This window comes from Parastagonospora nodorum (genome assembly GCF_000146915.1).
Source record: "Parastagonospora nodorum SN15 chromosome Unknown scaffold_17, whole genome shotgun sequence".
NCBI lineage: Eukaryota > Fungi > Ascomycota > Dothideomycetes > Pleosporales > Phaeosphaeriaceae > Parastagonospora > Parastagonospora nodorum.
Genome location: NW_001884565.1, coordinates 937,169 through 960,400, shown reverse-complemented (window position 1 = coordinate 960,400; position 23,232 = coordinate 937,169). Strand labels below are relative to the sequence as shown.

The window sequence follows — 23,232 nt, the reverse complement described above, 5'->3', positions numbered from 1 at the left end:
CTAATAACTATTACTAAGTTAACTGCTTCCCTAAACCTGCCCCTTCTGCTAGACTCCTAGGCAAAATTAATTATTCTATATAGTTAGTTAAGATAAATAATGCATATAATACTAGAGAAATTAACACCTATACCTAATGCTGATATTGCTATAATAAATCCTCTATGCTCTAGCTATAATGCTACGCGCTTAGATCTAGTTTTAGAATTAAGATTTCTATAGTAAAACTTACAGCCTAGCTCTTATGCAACACGCTTATATAAGCTCTAGTATTAATAGTATATAATCTTTTTCTTGCTCTTAAGCTGTAGTAACTAGCGCTTATATAGGTTTATTATATACTTAATAAGCTTGCCTAGAGTACAAATATAAACTAGATAGCGAATGTTTAGTCTTATAGTAGGAGCTTAGATATAGATAGGCGTTCGTATAAGCATAGCCTCGCTTAATTTATGCTCTAAGCAAGGCAGTTGCGTAGCTATAAGAAAGAGAAATAGGCATTAAAGTAAGCAAAGATTACGCAGAGTTGCTAGGCGCTTCTAATAGTTGCTGCTTATAAATATAAGATAGCACTTATCTACTATAATTCTGCGTAAGATACTCTGCTGTATAAGTCTCCTAGCATATTTAATAAAGAGCTAGATGCTAGCAATGTTAGCGCTTACTAATATAACTAGAGCTAACAGCTCTTCGCTACTTAACTATTCTAGATGCAGTATGCTTGCAGCTATTAGGCGCTCCTTTATATTGTTTAGCAACTCTCAGAAGAGTAGTACTATAACTAAAACTTCTAGGTCCTTAAGGCAAGCTAGAGCTAGAAAAAGCAGGCTTTTGCTGCTACTAGTTAGTAGTATAACTATAACTAAGGTTTAGCTACTAACTACTGCTTCTAACGCTTATGCTTGCTTAGCAGATTTATATGCTAGGTTAGGTTAATTAAGCGCTTTGCTTATTACAGCTTTAATAGAGGTTTTGCTAACTAATACCTAGCGCAAGCGCAGCTGTTTTACTAGACGCTTAACTAGGCTAGTTAGCAGTTAAGAGTTTATACCTAGATGCTCTATGCTTTATAGCTAGTGCCTTAGAGTAGGATAGCTAAAGATAAGTAGCAGAGTTATGCTAACTTTTAACAGCTCTTAGCCTAAAGAGTTTCTAGTATAAGGCTCTAAGGATTCTAACCTAAGAAATTTATGCTAGTAGTTACTTAGAGCCTAGAAGAAGTGTATTAAGCGTAAGCTTAAGTTCTTTACTATATCTATTAGTATACTATAGCTTTATAGTCTAATTCGTTCTGTATAGCCTGCTTAGAGATTAATTCTGCTCTCTAATTTAGTTTTCTCTAGTTCTTTAGGATCTTCTTAAGAGTTGCGATCGTGCGTACTATAGCGAAAGTCTTTTCTAATAAACTAGCGTCTAATTATAGAGATAGCATAGTAATATTCTAGTAACCTAAGCGTATATCTAAGATGAGTCCTAGTCTCTCTCTATATAACATAAGTAAACTAATCTAGCTCCTAAGCTCTAGTGTTAGTTAACTAGAGATAGTTACTATAAGAGTTGCTTAGAATAGTATAGTAAAGGTATTCGCGCAAAGAGCAGATATATACTAGGTAAAGAAGTAGTATCTGCCTAACTGCTAAGAGTAGAAAGCGTAGAATAATCTTTAGTTAATTCTATTATAACTAAGTCTTATTATATTAGATAATAAAGGCAACTTAGCTATTAATTACGTAAATATTGCAGTCTTAAGCGTAGTTATTACGCTACCTTGCTAATATAATCTTAGTTCCTCTTATAGGTTAGCTACTAGTTATATATACTAATAGAAAGAGAAGCTCTAAAAAAGAGTTAATTCGCTTAATAAATTTGCGAACAGCTAAGTATGTCTACATCCTTTAAGCTCGCATTTATTAGCTAGTAGAGCTAGTAAGAAGTTAGTTAAGAGTCTATTTAAAGCTATTACTAAGATTATTTGCTTTATTAGTAAGAAAGAAGTACTCTCTAACTTTGCAGCGAATATTATCCTAAATAGTTGCAATAGAGAGACTAAAGCAGTTTGCTATAAGAGAAACAAATATAAGGTCTTTCTAGAGATTATTTTATCTAGCCTCTACTAGACCTAATACTATGCTCTTAAAACGCTTAATAATAAGAGGCTAGCTACGAAAATAGAGAATAGTGTAATCTTAAGACTATAGAGTATCAGCCTTATTACTTTTGTTAAATGCAATATATTTAGCATAGGCTAAGAGGCTAATTATAATACTGAATAGGCTGTATAAACTATTAATAAGGTAATTCTTGCGTTGTTAGTAAAAGAATTCTCGCTCTATCTAGCCTTATTACTCTTAGGTAGTAGATAGTAGGATAGCTTCTACTGCAATTACTCTAAGGCAGTATACTATGCCTGCTAGTATGCCTAAATAATCTTTAGCGCGCTGCAATTAGTAAGTATATAAGTTAATGCCTAAGATAGCTAGAAAATGAACAAGCCTACTAGAAAACTAGTTGCTGCTAATATGCTGGAAAATAAAAGCTCCTAGTAGCTTAATAAGCTTCTAAATTTAAGTGCTCTTATTATTAAGATTTAGAGATTAAATAAAGCTTATTGCAAGCTCTAGTTAATTCTCTTACTAGAGAAATAAGGCTACAGCGTTATACAGCAGATGTTAACGTATTATTAGCTAAGTTAAAGTATTTGTACTTAAATTAGAGCTAGAGGAAGAGCTTAGCAGGTCCTATATAGTAGCTGTAGGCATTTAAGTGTTGCTAGTAATTTCTTCCTTATAGATTGCCTATGCAACTCTAAGGTAGTAGCAGGTAAAGCGCTTTAGATATCTAGTATAACGCTATTAGGATGCCTTATTCTAAAGGCGTCCTATAGGCTAGGTCTTAATCTCTATCTTCTTAGAGCTTCTTAACTAGCAGCAGGTCTCTAGAGGCAAGATAGAAAGACTAGCTACTCTCTGCTCTATAGCTAAGTCTACTACTCTAACTGCCTATTATAATAAAGTATTATAGCAATTAGGTAGCTAGCTTACCTAGTAAAGTTATTTTAGATTATGTTTTCTAAGATGTTCTTACTAGCTATTCTTAGTAAACTAGCTAGTTCGATCTATTCTAAGAATAATAGCTTTAGCGATATTATACGCATTAAGTCGTTATTGCTAAGCGTTCTAGTATTTAGCTAAGATAGTAGTTATCTTAGAATTTAAGAATACGTTTTTAACAGTCTCTATATAATTAGAGTCTAGAGTGCCTAAACTAGATATTACTATAGTAAAATAGCGCTAATAGCTACTAGTTCTAAAGAGCGTCTAGACTTTTACTTTCTGCTAATGCTCTCTTACTGCTAGTAAGCTTCGCTATTAGTGCTCTTTGTTATAGTATTAAGCTATAGTTCTTTAGTTAGTACTAATGTAGCTACAGCGCTGCTCTTTGCATTGCTATGCATAAATTAGGTCTCCTAGAAGCGCAATTAGTTCTCTACTATAAGTAGAGTAGGTAATATTGCAAGGACTTATAATCTATAATACTAGCAGTTCTAGAAAGCTTTTCTCTCTGCTAACTTAGTTGCAGATCTTAGGTAGTACTAAATAACTGCAGTTTAGATAGGCTTTCTAGTTTCTTATGCTTCTATGCTAAGTGCAAATAATTATGCTAAATTTAGAGAGGTAGTAAAGTAGCGCGTAAGCGCTAGTAAATTATAGTAATAAGGTAGAGTCTTCTTAAGCCTGCATAATTATATGTAGCAATTATATAGGTAATAAAGAATTAGAATTAAATACTTAAAATATTATTGAATATAAGCTGTCTTAAGAAGAGAGTAAGTAATTAAGGATGTTAGCTAGTGTTAAATAAAGTAACAGATATCGTAATTATAGCTAGGGCTTACTAAGCTAAGAAGTAGAGTATTAGCACGTTAGCGCTAGCAGGCCTAGAGTAGTAGCTTAAGTTTTGAAGTTCCTTACTAAAGTAAACCCTCTAACTTTAAATGCCTGCATTACAACGAATTTTAATGCTATGAATAAACTGTTTAGAGATCTAGATTCTCCTTATAAAACTGCACAAAATAGCTTCTTAGAAATATATTATTTCCCTCTAGAAGGTTATTCATTTCTACGTTGCATTCCTACAATATAGCGCCTTGCTAAGGCCTATTCTAATTAGCTAAGCTCTGCATTCCTACTAGAAATGCAGGTAGACTTAAGGACAGAGTTTCTTAAAGAATAAGCTCTGTTTTAACTCTTATTCTTTTACCTATTAAAGATAGAGTTATATAAAGCTTAGATAAAAGTTAAGATAATAGCACTATAGATTCTTAATATTACTAGTAATACTAAAAGATATTAAATTAGTCTTAAAAATACTACTTATATTATTCTTTAGCTGCATAGTATCTTTTCTCTAAATTTAAGTAATATAAAAACTTCTTTCTAATAATAGCTAGAAGGCAGCTATATTATAAGTAAAAGTCTAAGCTACGTAAATCTATTATCTAAGTTAATTATAGTAGTATCTAAAGAAGAAGAAATTTAGATAGTATTCGTTCTGCAGTATAGTATGTAAGGTCTTCTAGATATATTAATTAAATAGTTAATACTAAGTATTCTCTAGACCTAGCGCTCTAGAAAACTTATCTTTATTAACTATAATAAGCTGTTATAGCGCTAAACTACTTAGAAGGTAAAGTAGAACTATTACGCGTATAGATAGGCTCTCTTTAACCTTTCTAGAGTAATATAATTATTTATCTATCGTAGATTATTATTAGAGAGAACTCTATAGAGATAACCTTGCCTTATTGCTTTTTTTATACCTTCTATATTCTTATTCTAATAAAACTATTCTAGCTCTTAACTGCAGTTACTATAAATTTAAGGCTATAATACTTATCTCTTCTTAGATTACCTTTAATTAGAGTACTTATACCTTTATAACTAATGTAAAAAGAGACGTTCTAACTGCTAGTGCGTTGAAATTATAGTTAGATATCTTTATTAGGCGATTAAAATAGAATAACTATACTACACTCTTTAATATACTACTAGAATAGTAGCAAACGCTGCTAGTATAGATAATACTTATTCTTGCAGAAGAAGACGAACTCTTTATTAACAATATTATTGTATTTATAAAGAACTTAAAGGTCTGCTTAATAGGACTTTAAAACACTGCATTAGCTTATAAAATTCTATAAAGGTCTATAATAAAGATATAATTAACTTATTCTATGTACCTAGCAAGTGTTATAACGCTCTCTTAATAGATGCTACTCTTAGCGCTAGAGAGAGAGCATAGTCTCGAAAAATTAGCAGATAGATATCGCATATAGTAAAACTGCAGGCGTTATAAATTTCTTATACTATAAATCTTCGCATTATATAACTAGTATTGTGCATAATAAGTAGATTAAGAGAGAAAGAAGAAGTAGATATAACGTAGTAAGGAGCTTCGTATATATAATAAGAGATATGCACATGTCTGCAAGTGAGAATTCGGATCTAGTAAGCAAGATCGCGTGCTTAAAATAGTAATCACTAAACTATAGAATTTTGTCGATTAACTTTAGTAAGGCAGATCCTATATTGCTAACGATTCTTAGTCTCTGTCAGCTGTTTGAGGCAGCTCTAAGCGGCCTCTAGTTATGCAAATTAATGTCTATTTAGAGTATAGGACTCTAATTTTGCCGAACTTCTCCCGTGCTATACTATAGCGATTTATTAAATTATAGAGCATCTTGTCAGAAAAGTCTCACGGCCGGAACGGAAATTGCGACGAGCCGGATGAGATAAATGAGAAGACTACCCTACATCTCCAGCACCCTTATTCGTCGGCTTGCAGATAGAAGAGCCGTCTCTGCGCTTAGCTTGTCTCACAGCTATGTTCGCCTCGTATTCGTCCAGTGAGTGCAAGACTCCAAAGATAGACTAGCGTTCTCGCCTAAAGTAGTCGAACCCCGCACGGAAGTCCGGTGCGCCGATCGTCCCGCTTCTCGCGTCAACGTCCTTAGGTACTATGCCATCAACCACTCAAGTGGCATGCCCACATCGAATCCAGAAATGCTCAAAAACAGACCTAGAAGCTCAGCGAATGGAACCAAGGAAGATGAGAAGAACCAACGTAAACGCGTACAGAAACCGCATTTCGCAACGATGCGCCCGCGAGAAGAAGTTGACCCAGAATCGCAATGTAGCCAACTTCATGGATCTGGTCAAAAAGGCGCAAGCCGGTGGTCATGAGAATAATACCGTCCTTGTAAATGCCTACGCAGAGTTGATGCAGGAGAATGACCAACTGAACGAGGCGCTTCTTCGCATGCGCAAGAAGCTTCTGAGCATTAGCAACAGTTCAGAAGCGGCAGCGGGTACGTTGTTTTCCCATCGCAAGCGACGAGCCAGTGAGATCTCCAGATCATTGACATTACTCAAGATGACCCTATTTTTGAAAAACTCCTAAAGCCCAGGGGCGATCAGCGCCGTCAGTCCGTAGACCCTTCCGATCCGTCGCGACCTGAGCCGGACACTGTGGTGCAACGGGATGCTGAAACGACGGAATCAAGATCACCTTCATCATCACCAGGTAATAATCGCAGTCAGGAATTACACCCTACAGCGGCACCCGTCATTGAACTGAGCGGCTCAGTTGAACCTGATCCCTTGTTCGATGACTTGGGTTTATCGAATTACGCCGTGTATAATTCGTTGCCGGAGCGCGAGATTATCGAGATCGGGCACAGGGAGGATGAATCCCTTGAGAGTTTCGCTCAGAAAATCGATTACAGCTTCCTGGACTCATTCACAATGCCAACGCCTTCTAATTTCCCCGAGGGCCCCACTCGAAGCCGGTCGTTCCTCAAGACTCTCAGTCCGGGCCAAACAGTCCTTGCGTCTCCAGATTCGGTCTTTGATTCTTTCGGGAGACTGTCGTATGTTCGTTTCATGGATGCGCTCGAGAGGGCCTCCGTAATCTATCTGTGCTCGGAGTCGAACATTCAAACCGATTTTACCAAGCTACATGAACCAGCGACGCTGGTAGACCTGAAGCTCAGGTGCATGAGCATTGCGAGTAGTAAGATGGTACATGATCTGGCTACTGTGGCCGTACGCGTTGCAATAAAGCACAGTGGCCTCGGTGATTATGTTCATGGGGTGGTGAGTAAATACATCGCCCTTTTAATACTCGCATGAGCTGAGTTCATTAATTCTCAATCAGGGGGGTGCATCCACCATGGAAGCAATAATGCAATGGCGCCTTGCCCCAACTGAGGATAACGTCGAAAAGATTCCTGAGCCGTTTCGGCCAACTCCACTACAACGAAATCTCGCCCATTCCTCCGTCATCGACATGCTAAATTGGGCCCATTTACGGGATCGCCTGATCTTGCTCTCGAATCAAGACCGAACTCTCGATATTGACCAAGCCGTTCGTGATATATTGCTTCACACTGTCTTCGAAGTCCCTCATCTCAATCTTTCCTTGAGCACTCTTGATGCTTACTACAACACTATTGGTCGTCAGCAGGGCTTGCCGCCCCTGTCACAACACGATATACTGCGAAAAATTGAAGGAGTGGCGTCTATCATTCCTGAGACAGGTTGCAACCACACGGCGCAATATTGGTTCGAGATTGTGCGCGAAATGTCGACAACAATGCAAGACTTGGATGTGCAACAGACGCCAAGATACCAGCTTGCTGAGAGTCACTTTGCACAGAAGTTGGGCGTCACGCGACTCTCTGGATGGAAATTGAGTCGGAAATGGTGGGAAGACTATGCATACCTAGCTACGCAACATGGTCAGTGTGATGCCGATGCGAATCTACCGGTCGACATTGACTCAGTGCGCACAGAACTTAGCACAAAGTATCCGACTGCTGCAGCTATTGACATGTAGTTATTCCGTAGTTTTACGTTTCGCAAGTTAGCTCTGCGAAAGTCGCTAGATTGGAAAATTGACTGGCGGTCGGTCGTTGGCTGCAGTGATACAAACTCAAAGCCCCAAATGATGGTACGATCGCAAGATTGTGAGTTACATGCTAAGGTCAATTCTGCGTGTGATCTAAGGGCGCTTCTTTGGCATGAATGCCCCGCAACTAGCCTTTGACCTGTTTCTTGACGTGTATCACTGTACGACCCTCCACATGCGCCTTGAACTGAGCATTGCCATCATTGTCCGCAACGAAGGTAGCACCCCCACCCACAGTAACATATTTCTGCCCTGGCTGAAGTTTCTTAAGTCCAATATCAAAGTTGCCAGGCTCGCCTGAAGGATAGAGAACAAGACTAAAGTCTTCCATATCAGTGCTCCTAGCTTTCGCGACCAGCACTCCGGGATAAGGAATGCTGTCAAGGACTGGTCCATTCTTTGTGGTCTCTGAAGGGCCCTGAAATGACACTAGTCAGCATGATCGCTCTTCGCGGATGTCTTCACATGACTCACCTTCGTAATAATCCTTCGCCAATCGCCGTTGCGGAGCAGGTATGCTTTGATTGTGGATGTATTTGTAGTGAATGACGCCTCTTCTTTACTAAATCGAAGTGCACCGGTCTTGCTCACGACCGAGCGGTAGCCGTTCTCGAGTTTCTTGATAGCCTTCTGTCGAAGCTCTTCGTCACCAAACTCAGCAGCTGTATTTCCTACCATGGCATATATAGCGTGGGGACTAGGTGAGTAAGATCCAGGGTCAATTTTGTCGGCTCCCTTGAGGTTCTTGAGGCTCAGTTCGCCAGTATCTTTGTCAATCGAGACAGCTTCACGGCGGAAGATTGCCCACATCCTGCGTGCGACGTGGTCAAAGGAGCCCCGACAATACAGGGCGTTTGAAAGATCGCCTAGCGCGCCGCAAATACCAGGAATTGTAAAGCCAGTCAGTTCTGAGCGGATAGGCAATATTGACCCATCTGCCTCGCCTAACTCCTCGACTAACGATTGTTCGAACCTGGGTCCGAGCCGCTTGGTGTGGTCGGTATCAAAGATGCGATCATACACTGTCTGGCCGATCCAGCCCATGAAGTTACATGGCGAGTAGATCCAATTCGGCTCACACGGGAAAAGGGTATACGGGTTTGCTTCCCACTGTCGCACGAGCGCCTCCGATACGGAATGCATGTCGTAATCATAGACATGACTCTTGTCGACCTGGAACTGCAAGGAACCTGGCTCGGTGTACCTCATGTCACCAGACAGTTCGGTATAGAATGCCAAAGCCTGGAGAAACCATCCAGTGACCATAATATTGTCTTCCTTGACAGGATCCCAATCCAAAGAAAATTTACCCCAAACGGATTCCCACCTCCAGAAGCCTAGAACACGTGGTGTGAGGGACTTTTCAATAAAACTGCGGTACATCCGAGTGCTGTACCCCATGGAAGTTTCGGGGCGTATACGTTGTGATACATAGCCCAAGCAATACATCATCTCATAGAGCTGATATCTTAGGGCCGCGGGCTGGAATTGGGTCGATGATTGTGAAGTTGGAAAAGTCGTCGATGCCCTGAAGGCCCATGTCGAAGATGAGCTGGACTCTTCGCAGCTCGTCAAGAGTCAGCTCACGCTCGTCGTCAGGGTCGGCTGGTTGCGCCTGCGCTTCAATCCGCTGAAGTTCTTCTGGGAGGTACCGGTTGCGTTCAGCCCGCTTCAGGTTACCACGCGCACGCTCTTGGGCAGAGCTGCGATTGAAATACACTATGGAAGATATCCAGATCGCAGTCGCAACGATGTCAGCCTTTGTAAATACACTATCCGTTGCTGCAGACGCGTACGCGCCTCCGACTGACGAAGCCCACAAGAGCAGGGGGAAAATGACTCCTCCGGCGCCAAACCAGACCAGAAGGCATAGTGGCATCGCAGCCCAGGTGATCATGAATGAGATAGCTCCAGATACGTTTGCGCAGGCGATGTAGCCAGCCCCCGGAAACAGCAGCGACAGCATAGCGGCACGGACTTTAGGTGTGAAGGAAAGTCCTAGCGCTCCGTGCAAACTTGGATGAAACCCGGCAATGGCCACGCTAGCCAGTAGAGACCATATGGTCAGGCTTCGTCGTTGCACCTTTTTCCGATGAACCCCTGTGCCGAAGGTGGCGGGGATATACTCAAGGAACGGTTTCGACCCGACGACATCCTGTGATACTCGTTGATGTTAGCGGTGCGATCATCCATGCTTGTCTAGGGACTGCCCAATACGTGCGATCCCGCAAAGTATGAACAGGTCTCAAACTGTAACAGCACGTACCTTTGTGACCATTAGCTTTGGTAGTCGAGTACTGGGGCTCGGATTGCGTGAGACGAGTTCGTTTGGTACGAAGGGTTGCGGTCGTGGTAGTAGCCATCGTGAATAGAATTTACGTCAATGCGCTGACAATGTCATGAAATCGTGTAATAGTAGCGGATAGGGTTGAAGGCGAAGTTGCTATGTTGTGGCATAGAACAAACAATTAAAGGTAAGGGCATGTGGCAAAATACCTATGACTTTTTCGGGTCACAAAAGTCAAATCCGTGCTCAGTCCTTCCGGAAGGCGAAACGACTGGGTCAGAGAATCGGGATAGCTAAACCTAGTGGAGCTTTGGAGACCCAGTCTTTCGCGCGGGGTTGATCGATGTGGCAGTGGTGGTCAGATATATCTGACACGCTGAAGTGCCTAACCGACCCTTGGCGCAACAGCGGACATCACCATCCAGCGACGGGCGCCAGTTCCACCTATGCGGCCACACCAATATTTCTAGAATCGCAATCGAAAAGCACCAACATATTTGAAGAATCATTGTGACGAACATGCAGGTACACATTGTTGTTCCCCATCAATTTTCCCCCATCGACGTTTTCCACACGCCGTGCTCTTACTTTGTCAAAATCATTGCTGCAACTCCACTCGCACACCACTCGCACACCAATTACTCCTTGTATCTGATCGCTCTTGCCGTTCGGCGTTAAAGAGCCGAACGTACAGCTTTTACTTGCGCCTGAGAAAGGATGGCAGCATGTTGTTTATACGGCGCTTTTATGATGAGTCTCTTCCTTCGAGAATACTCAACAATTTCGTCTTTGAGTGTGCGATCAGGAAAATCATCCTCTGTCGAGCAAATTCTCCACAAAGGGCTTGAGCATGAGGGACAAGAGGTAGTAACATGCCATATCGGGGGTATGTCTTGCGCAAACTGTGCCGTATCGATCAGGAAAGTGCTCATGGGTCTTTGCGGAGTTCGATCTGCTCACGTAGATTTCCTCTCTGGTCTTAGTCATGTAGTAATCGATCGACATGCCATCCAGAAGGCTGAAGTTCTTTCGGCGATACATTGCTTGGGATATACATCGCAGATTCAACGGCCTGGCCATAGCAAAGAATCAGGCACGATTTTAGGCTGGTGGCGATGGGATAAAGCTATCACATGGAGCCTCATGTTCATCGTTCCTATTCTGTTTCTCGAAATGGCAGAAACAGCTACTTATGTCAATCCTCAAACATGCCGAACGGGAATATTATGGCTGGCAGGATTCGTGCAGTTCGGATTCGGGCTGCCATTCTACGAAAAGGCCATTGCCGCAATGCGCAATACAGGACTGCTGTATCTTCCAATGGACGCGCTCATCGCAGCCTCGACGACCACCTCTTATATCATGGGACTGAAGTCTTACTTCCTTGGGAAGGATGTGCATTACGCGACTACGGCAGCGACTCTCATCTTTGTCATTTCGCTCGGTAGGTATGTCGGGGAGATGTTCAGGACGTCATCAGCTCCGACTATCGCTGCCTTTTCCAACATTGTTCCTTCTGAGGCTCGTCTCTTGCACTCGCCGACTCCGGTTTCGTCGCATACATTAAAGCCCGGCGACTTTGTCGTTGTTGAGGCTGCTCATCGATTTCCCTGTGACGGCAGGCTCGTGGCTTATCCAAACCAATTCCAGACGCTCAATCTCAATATCGATGAGAGCATACACACTGGAGAATCGATATTGGTGAAGAAAGTTTGGGGCGACATCTGCTTGGCCGGGACCATCAACTCTCACTCCCAGGAAATCATCATAGAGGTAATCGAAGGAGGTCGAAATCGTCTCGATCAGATCCTAGATGCCGTCCTTGAAGCACAACTGCAGAAGTCCGATATTCAGCCATGGCTTGATCAGGTTTCTGAGTACATGGTTTCGTGTGTGATGTTCTGTGCATTTATCGCCTTCTTGGTCTGGCTTCCAGATGGCTTCGACACAGCCGCCACGTTCTTCTCAACAACGTTAATTGTCGCATGTCCTTGCGCGTTTGGTCTGAGTGTTCCGGCTATGACAATGATTGCATGCTGTAAGTTCAAATTTCATCAGCATTTGTTGATGCTTAGTGTCTCCAGCTAATCTAATTCTATAGCCCTTGGAGCGGCAAAAGGAGTTGTTGTTCGAGCTGGTGTTCAAGCTTTCCAGAAGTCGTCTACTGTCACCACCATAGTCTTTGACAAGACCGGAACTCTGACCACCGGAGATATTAATGTCGTTCATTACAAGATTCATGGCCGCTGGGAAGAACCAGTATGGTGGCAAGTCATTGGTGAAGCCGAAAAGCGTTCGCGACATTGGACCTCGACGGTCATAGCTAAATACATTGAAGTTCACCATCCAAGATCAGTTTCGATGTCACTTTCAAAGAGCAAACCACAAGAAGCACCACGAGAAACCCCGGGAAGCGGGGTAACTGCTGATGTCGACGAGGTCAAAGTTGTAGTGGGCAACGAACAATATTTACGAAATGCCAATGTTCAGAACCTCGACACACTTATGAACGATGTCGAAACGCTTTCAAATACCCATTCATGTACTTTTGTAGGGCTGAACGGCCGGTATGCTGGATTTATAGCATTCAGTGACCCGGTCCGAGATGATGCAAATAAAGAGATACGAGCGCTGAAGTCTCAGGGATATGAGATATACATGGTGAGTTCCAACAGATGAAGCCTTGATGTTAATCTTCTCACTCGTCAATAGATGACGGGAGACAGAACAGAAGTCGCAAAGGAAGTCGCTAATGCCATTGGCATTCAGAACGTTTTCGCTGAGCTCACTCCTGTACAAAAGAGCGACAAGATCAAACGCTTGCGAAAAGAGGGCAAAGTTGTGGCTATGGTTTGTGTATTCTCATCTAAGCGCACTCAAGATTTATACGCTAACATTGTCGATGCTCCAGATAGGTGATGGCATCAACGACACTGCTGCTCTAGCAGCTTCTGATATTGGTATATCTTTACAAAGCTGTCATTCAGTGGTCCTTGCATCATCAGACATAGTGCTTTTAACATCCTCTCTGCGCATGGTATCGATAGCCTTCACTCTCGCTCGAAACGCCAATGCAGCAATCAAGGGAAGCATCTTCTGGGCCGCTTTGTATAACTTCACGCTGCTTCCACTCGCAATGGGCGCAGGCGCAAGATGGAATATTATCATGACGCCGTAAGTTACTTCTCAACTCGCAACAGTGAAAGTGTGGCTGATTGGGCTTCCTAGAACTATTGGAGGTATGCTTATGATAGGGTCTTCTCTAGGCGTGATCTGCGTGAGCATTTGGTTGCGAATTCGATTGAAGTCTTTGTTGAAGTAGCGCTATGTATATCGGATTGAATTTCACGATTTGGAAGATTTAAGCAGATACTGTGACGAGCCTTCTGAGCTAGTTGCTGATGTTGAAACTTTAACAAACATTACACCTAGACCTGAAGACCTATAACAACGAATGCTACAAAAGTTATTCTGCATACATATGAGAGGTGTGGCCGCTTAAACTGCTACACCGGGCCTAATATGCTTGCTGATCAGTGGTCTATGATACGAGTAGCTAGAGTACTTCGTGAGACGACCTGTGAGTAAGAAGAAATTCCTCAAGCCGACCTCCGTGCACAACAAAAACTCCCTTCTAAGATCTTGGTTGTTCTTGGCGATAGGCAAAATGGCCAGAATTGTAGTTAGGGTGCGGGGTAGACCTCTATTCCGAGAAGCAAGCCCCTCTCTTGACTTACGAGGTTCTGTGCGGATCGCACGCAGATGCGGGAATTATCTGACTTGCGTCAGACAGATAGATTGTTGATCCCATCAATTCGGTTTGGTGCATTGCACGAAGCGGAAGCGTGCTGGATCCGGCAAGTCTATCTGGGGGTGGTGGTGCTCCACTGGTACCTATGTGCTACTTATTGTTTCATGTTCAAAAGCAAAGCAACTCGTACAAAACGCAACAGCCATCTGCTTGTACTAAATCTTATGAAAAATTTAAACTAATTTTCATTCCGTAAATATGACACTTATTAACACACAAAATCCAGAGCTGGGTCTATTCCTGAACAATGAAGTATGTACTCGCTTTCTTGCGTCCTTTTGCAGTGACGAAACTTAGCCATGCATGCACCCTCGCTGACTTATTATCGATACTAGTATGTAAAGGGGGAAGGTCCGGAGCTTTGCTTCAAAAACCCAAAAGATCAAAGCGACATTCCTTTCCGAGTCAATGTTGCGAGTGCGGCTGATGTCGATCGCGCCGTTCATAACGCTCGTACTGCATTCATTGGTGAGTGGGCCTCTTGGACTGGCGAGAGACGTGGGGAGGCTCTGTACAAGTTGGCAAAGCTTGTTGATGATAACAAACACGAGCTGGCCTACCTCGAGAGCATTTGCAGTGGCAAGCCCTTGTCTGGTTTGCTCATGGAATTTGACATGATGACGGAAGCCATAAAATGTAAGCCTGCTAGGTATGACGCTCTTAAGATCGTGGCTGACTACGACTTTTAGACTACGCCGGATGGGCTGATAAACTCAAGGGCGAATCCTACTCACCAGAGAAAGGATTCTACCGAATAGTGAAGCGTGAACCACTCGGGGTCTGCTGCGGCATCACCGCTTGGAATGCTTCACTGTTGTTCGCAGCTTGGAAGTCTGTTCCGGCTCTCGCAACTGGCAACGTAATCATCATCAAGCCATCTGAAAAGTCACCACTCGGAACTGTCGCTCTTGCTGCATTGTACAAGAAAGCCGGATTTCCTTCAGGGGTGTTCCAAGTCCTTGTTGGAGCTGGAGACGTCGGTTCCTTGCTCTCATCCCACATGGACGTTGACAAAATTTCGTTCACAGGATCCACTGCCATTGGACGCCGGGTTCAAGAGGCTTCAGCTAAAAGTAACCTCAAGCGTGTTACGCTAGAACTAGGCGGGAAGTCACCTGCGATAGTGTTCGATAACGCAAACCTTGATCAAGCGTTGGCATGGGTAACCGCTGGCATTACAGCCAATGCTGGCCAGGTCTGTGCTGCAACTTCACGACTATTCATACAAGCCTCGATTTTTGACGCCTTCCTTGAACGTCTCCAGGCCAGCTTCGAGGCTATCGCTCAGAATCTGGGAATGGACCCACTAGATCCGAAATCGCAATATGGGCCTGTTGTGGATCAATCTCAGTACGACAAAATCTCGCAGATAATCCAAGAGGGCAAAAAGACAAACAAGGTCCTCACTGGCGGCGGTGACGATAGCAAGGGCGGGAACTTTATCGCCCCGACTATTTTCGTTAAGCCAGACAAGCAGGCAAAGGTTTACAGAGAGGAGGTCTTCGGCCCTGTTCTTTGCGTTCAGTCATTTGAAACCGAGGATGAAGTTGTCAAAGAAGCGAACGACACAGAATACGGACTTTCAGGTCAGGAAGCTTCAAACTCATCCAGACAAGAATCTCGCTAACCAGTGTAGGAGCGGTATTCACTCGCGACATTGCACAAGCCTTACGAGTTAGCGATCGAATCCGAACCGGCACAATCTCAATAAACTGCAATCTTATGGTAGGCCCACAGACACCTATGGGCGGGTTCAAGTGAGTTCAAAAATTTCTTCCCATCTACACTGTACTTGGCTAATGTAGAGCCACCATCAGAAGCAGTGGTATAGGACGAGAGATGGGTGAAGAAGGGTTGCATCACTACACTGAGACCAAAACGATATGGATTAGGTATGTATCCTTTACGCCATCTCTCTAGTTGAGCTAAGCATCCAAAGCATGTCATAGAGACACACGTAGTAAACGAGGCTTTACGAGGCTTGCTGTATCCTTTGTGTATGCGCAAATTTGAAAGCGTCTGTTATTGGTATCGACTTAGGATAGGAATAAGACCGAGCCGGTATTAGCCTCCTTTAGTGAATAATTGCAACCAATTCATTGTCAATAGCCATAGTGATCCCAATCAACCAATGTTATATCTCAGTGTGGTTACAGCGAGCGTGTGTCTAGCATCATCTGTGCCGTCCTCAGTAGGCAGTAAGTCGGTCAGTACTATGAACCTCGCGAGAAGATATCGAGAATATGTAAAAACTCACTTCCGTGAAAGGCGAGAGGCGAGTACGGGACTGATAATGCTCCAAACTATTTATGCACACAGGAGCTAATCTACGAAAGCCATGTCTTCTTACCGTTTTCCAGTCAGCCATCGACCCATCCACTTTGCGTTCAACTCCTTCGCTTCCTCGACCATCCCAATTTCCAGCAACAGTTGCACGGCTCCTCTGACGGAAGAGTACAAAGCTGAGCTAGTCCAGGCATGAGTTGGGGCCGTGTGTTCGCCGATGAAAATAGTGTTGTGCTCGGTGCGGAAATAAGACGGGATGTACAGCTTGTGCTGTTCTATGTTTGGCCTCGTCCAAGCAGAAGCACTGAACTCGTCCTGCTGCCAGCACAGATGTTCATAGTCGCCGGTATACAGCTCTCTGACTTCTTCTCCATGGAGGTCTGCGATTGCGTCCAGTATCATTTCGACATATTGCTCCTTGGAAAGACTGACGAAGAAGTCGGCCCAGTCTGCACCGCGATAATGCGTGATCAAGCCTGGACGGCCAGTCTCGTTGAAGCCATACATGGGATAGTACAGTGAGCCAACTGGTTCACTCCGAGGGCGAGAATAGCCACCAAAGATTGGACGTGGACCTTTCTCCCAAAACCGTTCTTTGAACAGCAGTGCAACTTTGCAAGCGGACTGGAACCGCAATCCTGACGCGCCCATGGCGCGGCTCAGGACCGAAGAGAACTTGGGGAGTTCCATAAAGCGCGTCATGGTGAATGGCACAGCCATTATCGTGAAATCGAACTCTTTGGAGCGTGTAGTGCGATTCTCTCCCTTCCCTTCGATCCACGAAAGTCTAGTTCTGGCTGCTCTGCCATGATCTTGTACATACTCGAGCTTGCGAATCTTGCGATTCAGCGTCAATTTGTCGGACACCTGGGGAATGAAGGCGTCCGTAATTCGATCGAAGCCTCCCTCAACATACTTCCACTGGGTCAGGCCGAGAGTTCCAGGGCTCCCGCTCAGCTCCAGGTTTGAGTTGTGGTGCATCTCATCCCAAAATATGTCGTAATCTTTGCTTGTCCAGATCGCATCAGTTACGTTCTCGCTGGCCTGCCAGATGTTCCGCATCATACTCTGCTCGGATATATCATCTAAGCCCTGGTCCATGGCCTTTTTGTGAGCGCGCCAAGGATCTCGCTGTATCTCGCGAAGAGTCTTCTCGTCCATCAAAATTTGGTTCATCTTCTTCAGCGTGCTGTTGTACTCTTCAGTCGTCAAGATGGGGGCTGCTGCCAGGTTCGAATTAGCCTCGACGTCTGCCCTGGTTGGCACTCGCCCGTCAGGTAGTCTTTTTGTCCCTCGTGCATAAAGCTCGTTCGGATGGTGTTGGATCCAGGGAGCAAAGTTGATGGTCCATTTCGGGTCGTGGCCGTTTAGCTCGTTCAGCCAATCCGCAAGGTCAAATACCATGCGATGGTCGGTATAGATCTCCGTGGTGTTGTCGCTTTTGTATGTTACGTTCCAGGGCAAGCGCATCGGTCCCATCTCCGCATACTCTTGGGTGCCGCCAACAAACTTTGTTCTGTATCGACCGCCCACACGCCCGCTAGCTTCGATGATTTCCCAATTGTGGACGCCGACAGAGTCCAGCATGAGAGCAGTTGCGAGCCCTGATACGCCTGCTCCCACTATTGCGATGCTGACATTTGGTTCACGTTTCGCTGGCGTGTGTTCGATCGAGGCAACTTCCTCGAACCATGTCCCTAATGCATCGAAATCTTGTAGGAGAGGTCTCTGCTGATTTTCGATGTCCCTCTCGGCTTTCGTTACTACTGGAGTTCCGACGACTGTTACAGCAAAGATACCCAAAGCAAGAGCTGGCGCCCAGCACTCCTCTAGAAAGTTGATCATTGTTATCAAGCTGCGATGCGAAACCTAGACATTGGTACTTCCGTCGACATTTTGTAGTTGAGGAAAGCCCGCTAACCGACAAAGTCGCTGCAACTCATCACGTTCCCCGCAGACATGCATATGCTGCGGTCTATATAGACATCATGGTACCATAAGCACCCCGAACCCTGTTTGGTGCAGCTGCATCGCGAAGATGTCAGCAATTGAGCAAATTAAGCCTAGGGGTCGGAGCTTGATTGGCTAGTCACTTGAGCACCCGAAAGCTTAATCACTGGCCTCACTGCCTTCAACAGCTTGGTTTGGTTGTGACTTGATTAATTGGCTGAGCAAGATGAAAATTGGGGACGGGCCTAATGGTGAGGTTATCGGCTGAAGATGGGACAGAATTTGCATGTACGACGTACTCGACAACGTCTTCCTGCGTGACTGCGCCCTACGTGCCTCAGCAACGACTTCTTAATACTCCTTACTTTTCAATTACTACTAATTGAGCGCTTGCACACCGTCAATCAACCTTGATTGACTTGCGAATTGAGAGGAACTTGAAGTTTCACAACCTGAATGTATCATCAGCTTGATGTACTTGCACAGTTGAGCATATTGTCGACTGCTCTGCCGCATCGTGAAATGGCATACACACGTTCAATACCAAGAGACACGAGAAGTGTAAGGTGTAATACAAATCCTGAGCAATTCTGCTTTCACGATGCAAAACAACCTCCGAGCCCTCTCGTAGCAATGAAATGGCCTCCAGATTTGTTGCGTACCAAGATGATCGCAATAGCGGATGATTATCGCTTCTGGCCTCCTCAGAGCACCATGATGGATAAAAATGCGTGGCCACGAGGTGAAAATCCTTCACATGCTAGGCTGCGAGGCAGTCTGTACAATGCGTACACTTTTATGGATATCATGATCGATGTTCGTCAATCCGACATGTATTTCAAGTTGCATGGCGCAGTGGGTACAGATGTGCGTCCGGACTATGACATGGGCACGCCCAGTAAGCTAAGCTTGCTTAGCTTGTTGGGCCATTCACACATGCGCACGGCCGAAGCAATTGCAAAGAGTACCGAGTCAGGGTAAGGAAAAAATGTCGGGATAGTGTTCGATCTTTTACCCACCCCTTCAGTGTGATGCAAAAAAGATTGCTGGATCAAATACCGGAGTCGCAGTCCAACCTTTTCCACACAAAAGCAAAATTTCTGGTTCTCAGCACTGATATCGGCTTCGTATGAGACTGAACTAAGCTACACGATTTTACATCATCAGGGCATCGCAATGTTTCGAGAGCCACTGAACGGGCTGCCTCGAAAGGGAGTCTCAACGCATGTTGAACACATCAGCTGCTTTAATTTCTCCAAAGTACAATGCAAATATATACACGTCTGATTTGTACGTAAAGTATGTAGCTTTGCTAAACGTGTAAATTCCCGTTGACATGCAAACACAATTTCTTGCGACAGGCAAACCAAAGATCCGTCAAAGCAGAGTCTATTTCCCACGCATTAGTTGAACGTATTTGGCTGCTTCGCGTATCTGATAAGACTCCAACATGTGGTAATGCAATGCAGTCACAAGTTCCGGCCTGCGATAGAGCAGCCCGCTGTAGACCAAGATCTCGACCGAGTTCTCAGTCGGACAAGAGGTGGCTGAAGAGCCAAGATAAACCCAGGATCTTTACAAAGAGTAGCACCCCTAGCGTATCAGGGCGTGTAAGATGAAAGGACATTTCCACACAAATTGCCAAGGACATCACATTGGCGTGAACGAAGAGTCCCTGCTCATTGTTCGCATACCCTCGTCTTCGGGGACATGTTTGCGAGCTGGTACGCCCTCTTGGTATTGCTGTGATGTGTAGTGAAGCGGCAGAGTGCCAAGTGAAAGCGTGCAGTAGAGTCGTGGGGGCGTATCTAGACGGATTGACTATGTAGCTATTCGGCGTATCCGATTGTCTGTTACGGTGCTTGCTCTCATCCCGGTCTTTTTCGATCTTACCATGGACGGCCATGATCTGCAACTCCAGGTATTCTCTTCATCTACGGGCGGCGGAATGGAAGATATCCGCGTATCGGCCAGTTGTATCCGCATGTTGACATGGTTGTTCATGATGATTCTTGTCACCTTCGTGTTCAGATACGATATGCTCAACGATCGGCTCTAGCCAAGGCGCCGAACAGAGTTCCGGGACGGATCTTGGGGGCCTGATCTCTTGCTTTTAGTGTTTCAGCGTTGGAACGGCGGACACTAGTCGCCGTTGTTCTTGGCCACCGTACATAGCTCAGCCACGTGCCAATGTCATAAGGTCAAATGCAATGATCCGAATGGACGTGTTGCAGAGGTCGCACCGCACGACGCACGTGTACGATGCGTTTGGTAGGACGACAGGCTTTGCAGAAACTGAAAGCGATGGGGAAGTATTAAGATTATTGATTGATGTGGTCTATGTATGGTACGAGAATGCTCGGCAGTGACACGGTAGAGAACGTGGGATGTCAGCCGAAGTTGACGTCACAGTTGTTGGTGTCGCTTTTCAATAGAATGTGCAGGTGACTGCAATCATTTTACTCCAAACACTCCCGCGCGACGAACCCTACATTGTCTTGCATGTAACTATGGATTTTCCGTCTCTCATTCCCGGGACGCAGGCAATTGGCGCCGAGCTTGAGAACGTGAGTTCGACGCTTCCGTTCCTGGAGCCAGTAAACTGAACGCTGGCGCTCGCATTCGCGGTATTCAGCCCGATACCTGCGCCAATCGTGATAGTGTCCGGGGTAATGGTAAAGCCGCTACCAAGACCGAAATTACTGGAGCCTGCCTGGAGTCCTCCTGAGACATGGGTTAGCATAAGGCACTGGAAATGATTGGCGGACACGTACCTCCGTACGACACGTCTTCTTGCCAATTGATGCCACAGCCTAAAATTTTTTGTCAGTAACATATCGAGGTGCTTCAAGTGTGGAGCACCCACCTGTTCCAATGTCGCCAAAGGGGCTTAAACGCCCTGCAGCTGCGACATTGCCAGAACCGCTAGTTGCATTCACATGCTTCTCCAGGCTAGTAACTGCGACGGTGTTATCGCGCTTGTGTGCAGCCAGTGGCGTCGCAGATGCGGCCAAGGCGAGAACGCTCCAGGAAAGATAGTGCATCGTTTTTTTTTTTGAAGAAGTATGAGGTCAGAGTGCGCGAACGAGTAGAGTGTATGAAGCGAATGTAAAGAACGAGTGTGTGGCGGTATAATCGCTGGCCTCCGCGCAGTGCGCGAAGTTCACCAACATATATCTTCGAGACCCTAATTTCCTCAGAGGCGCAAGTTGAGGTGCTCAGCCTTGGCCGTCATCAGTTCGGCGCTTCTCGTGCCCATTCTCGTCGCACTGTTGGTTCCGAAAGCAGCCGGAATTGCAAGAGCAAAGGATAACCACGCTTCGGCCCGAATGCGATCAGCACTCGTCGACAAAATGCTCTTGGGTGCAAAACTCTCACAGAGGTATTCAGCGCAGCGCGCGCGAAAGCTAATATCGCAAACTTTCATCGCGAGCAGGTACCACATTGATGTCGAATCCTTCCAAATTGCGCGAGCCGGAAATAGACTACTGCAAGGCACGTTTGGGACGTTTTAGGTAGCCTGCTCGGCCGGTGGGGCCAGGCACGCACTAATGCCAGCTAGGAGTTCTAGGCATAGCTTCGGGGAATTAAGAAGCGACTAATGCAGGCCACCCCTGCCCAGTGACGTCTCGACACAACACGCGTGCCCGACCCGGCGGTCCATGGTTGTTGAATATTTTCATTCATCTCTGCGTTCGGGTCTATCTGCAGTATGTACAAGACGTCACCTTCTCCTGAAGAATCTTCGGACATCAGACTGGAGAGACTTCCTAAGGTCTCCGTTGATGCCATAGGTGATTGCGTTCGCGAGTCCGATGAATTGCGTCGAGGCTTGCATGATTGACAGCACTCGGCTTTTGTGGCCAGTTGCCTCTACCAATCTGTTGAGCAAGCCGGGTGTCCAGAGAATGACGTATAGCACCGGATACGCATTCAGAAGCAACATTTTCTTGATCTCCCGCTCCACGTCGCGTGTTCGCCGTTGGATCGGGCTTCCGGGCTGGGCGGCTTCTGTTGTTGTCTCCACAATCGTAGTGCGCGTTGGAGAGTTTGGGACGCTGTTCTTGCCTGGTGGAAGTCAGTATGCCAGCAAAAATAACAAGGAGACCCTGCGCCGATGAGGCGTTGCATGGGTTTATGAGAGTGCGCAGGGCGGCACGTACCTTTATCCGATAGGACTGAGATTGCCTTCTCACTGTTGGCGCCGTCGCGAGCCTCGAGGTCAACATGTGTGGTAGCACCCTGGTGTGCGGGCCCTTGCTGCGCGTGGCTAACCTCGAAGCGATATTCAACGTTGATCTCATGCAGTTCAGTCTGCGACTCGCTTCTTAATTCAAAGGCGTCTTTCTGTCCGAAAGGGCGTCGTGGAAGGGAGCTTCCGTTGGTCTTCGATCGAGTGCTTGTGACCATCTTCAGCTCCCTGAAGTGTCGGCGCATGTATATCCAAATATAGGAATAAATTCCAATCGTGACAAAGATAATGGCGAAGCGCCATCCATGGCCAAGCGCATATCGCAAGTCCGTTCGTTTACCGGATATCCAGCACCAGTTTCCGCTGACCGGTTTAATCTCGTTCAGTCCCGCGGCTGTGGAAGCTGGAAATTGATGTCAGGCAAATGTGCTTGCTATTGTTGTGCATCGCACGCTTACCAGTGATTGTAGGGATTATCCACACGGATGCACAGATGAGGATCTTCCTCATCAGGGACGTATTAGGCATATAGGTCTTACGAGTGATGGTCAAAAGAGTAATGATTGCAATTGCAAGGATGGAAAAGTCAGCGGCCTGCGCATGGATCAGTCAAGAGGTCTCGCGGCGCCAAATAAAGGCGCTGATGTCCCTCACCTGAACTGACCACTGCCCCATCCAGCCATTTAAAGTGCATGCTGCGCTGGGTGTGGTTTTGCCTCGGGTGAGAACATAAAGGCC

The 23,232-nt window shown here is 45.3% G+C and overlaps 10 protein-coding genes across 10 annotated transcripts; 4 read left to right on the top strand and 6 right to left on the bottom strand.

Moving 5' to 3' along the window:
* Nucleotides 1–5,883: 5,883 nt before the first annotated feature.
* Nucleotides 5,884–7,896, top strand: SNOG_10848 (hypothetical protein; the record flags this gene model as incomplete). Its single annotated transcript, XM_001801055.1, has 4 exons — nucleotides 5,884–5,905; nucleotides 6,083–6,367; nucleotides 6,433–7,154; nucleotides 7,216–7,896. 4 exons carry the CDS (start codon nucleotides 5,884–5,886, stop codon nucleotides 7,894–7,896), a joined length of 1,710 nt encoding a protein of 569 aa, XP_001801107.1.
* Nucleotides 7,897–8,095: 199 nt separating this feature from the next.
* Nucleotides 8,096–9,234, bottom strand: SNOG_10847 (hypothetical protein; the record flags this gene model as incomplete). Its single annotated transcript, XM_001801054.1, has 2 exons — nucleotides 8,096–8,386; nucleotides 8,443–9,234. The coding sequence occupies 2 exons, from the start codon at nucleotides 9,232–9,234 to the stop codon at nucleotides 8,096–8,098; spliced, it is 1,083 nt and encodes a 360-aa protein (XP_001801106.1).
* Nucleotides 9,235–9,421: 187 nt separating this feature from the next.
* SNOG_10846 (hypothetical protein) lies at nucleotides 9,422–9,934 on the bottom strand (the record flags this gene model as incomplete). Its single annotated transcript, XM_001801053.1, has 1 exon — nucleotides 9,422–9,934. The coding sequence occupies one exon, from the start codon at nucleotides 9,932–9,934 to the stop codon at nucleotides 9,422–9,424; it is 513 nt and encodes a 170-aa protein (XP_001801105.1).
* A 1,611-nt stretch (nucleotides 9,935–11,545) lies between these two features.
* On the top strand, nucleotides 11,546–13,433 carry SNOG_10845 (hypothetical protein; the record flags this gene model as incomplete). The annotated part of the gene is made up of 5 exons (XM_001801052.1): nucleotides 11,546–12,293; nucleotides 12,357–12,548; nucleotides 12,987–13,105; nucleotides 13,167–13,215; nucleotides 13,303–13,433. 5 exons carry the CDS (start codon nucleotides 11,546–11,548, stop codon nucleotides 13,431–13,433), a joined length of 1,239 nt encoding a protein of 412 aa, XP_001801104.1.
* An 831-nt stretch (nucleotides 13,434–14,264) lies between these two features.
* On the top strand, nucleotides 14,265–15,693 carry SNOG_10844 (hypothetical protein; the record flags this gene model as incomplete). The annotated part of the gene is made up of 3 exons (XM_001801051.1): nucleotides 14,265–14,318; nucleotides 14,411–14,702; nucleotides 14,756–15,693. 3 exons carry the CDS (start codon nucleotides 14,265–14,267, stop codon nucleotides 15,691–15,693), a joined length of 1,284 nt encoding a protein of 427 aa, XP_001801103.1.
* Nucleotides 15,694–16,412: 719 nt separating this feature from the next.
* Nucleotides 16,413–18,197, bottom strand: SNOG_10843 (hypothetical protein; the record flags this gene model as incomplete). Its single annotated transcript, XM_001801050.1, has 1 exon — nucleotides 16,413–18,197. One exon carries the CDS (start codon nucleotides 18,195–18,197, stop codon nucleotides 16,413–16,415), a length of 1,785 nt encoding a protein of 594 aa, XP_001801102.1.
* Nucleotides 18,198–18,968: 771 nt separating this feature from the next.
* On the top strand, nucleotides 18,969–19,302 carry SNOG_10842 (hypothetical protein; the record flags this gene model as incomplete). The annotated part of the gene is given in 2 exon segments (XM_001801049.1): nucleotides 18,969–19,200; nucleotides 19,220–19,302. The coding sequence occupies 2 exon segments, from the start codon at nucleotides 18,969–18,971 to the stop codon at nucleotides 19,300–19,302; spliced, it is 315 nt and encodes a 104-aa protein (XP_001801101.1).
* A 389-nt stretch (nucleotides 19,303–19,691) lies between these two features.
* SNOG_10841 (hypothetical protein) lies at nucleotides 19,692–20,306 on the bottom strand (the record flags this gene model as incomplete). The annotated part of the gene is made up of 3 exons (XM_001801048.1): nucleotides 19,692–19,875; nucleotides 19,957–20,045; nucleotides 20,196–20,306. 3 exons carry the CDS (start codon nucleotides 20,304–20,306, stop codon nucleotides 19,692–19,694), a joined length of 384 nt encoding a protein of 127 aa, XP_001801100.1.
* A 484-nt stretch (nucleotides 20,307–20,790) lies between these two features.
* On the bottom strand, nucleotides 20,791–21,346 carry SNOG_10840 (hypothetical protein; the record flags this gene model as incomplete). Its single annotated transcript, XM_001801047.1, has 3 exons — nucleotides 20,791–21,026; nucleotides 21,077–21,115; nucleotides 21,169–21,346. The coding sequence occupies 3 exons, from the start codon at nucleotides 21,344–21,346 to the stop codon at nucleotides 20,791–20,793; spliced, it is 453 nt and encodes a 150-aa protein (XP_001801099.1).
* A 680-nt stretch (nucleotides 21,347–22,026) lies between these two features.
* SNOG_10839 (hypothetical protein) lies at nucleotides 22,027–23,004 on the bottom strand (the record flags this gene model as incomplete). The annotated part of the gene is made up of 3 exons (XM_001801046.1): nucleotides 22,027–22,370; nucleotides 22,466–22,897; nucleotides 22,953–23,004. 3 exons carry the CDS (start codon nucleotides 23,002–23,004, stop codon nucleotides 22,027–22,029), a joined length of 828 nt encoding a protein of 275 aa, XP_001801098.1.
* Between the last annotated feature and the right edge of the window lie 228 nt (nucleotides 23,005–23,232).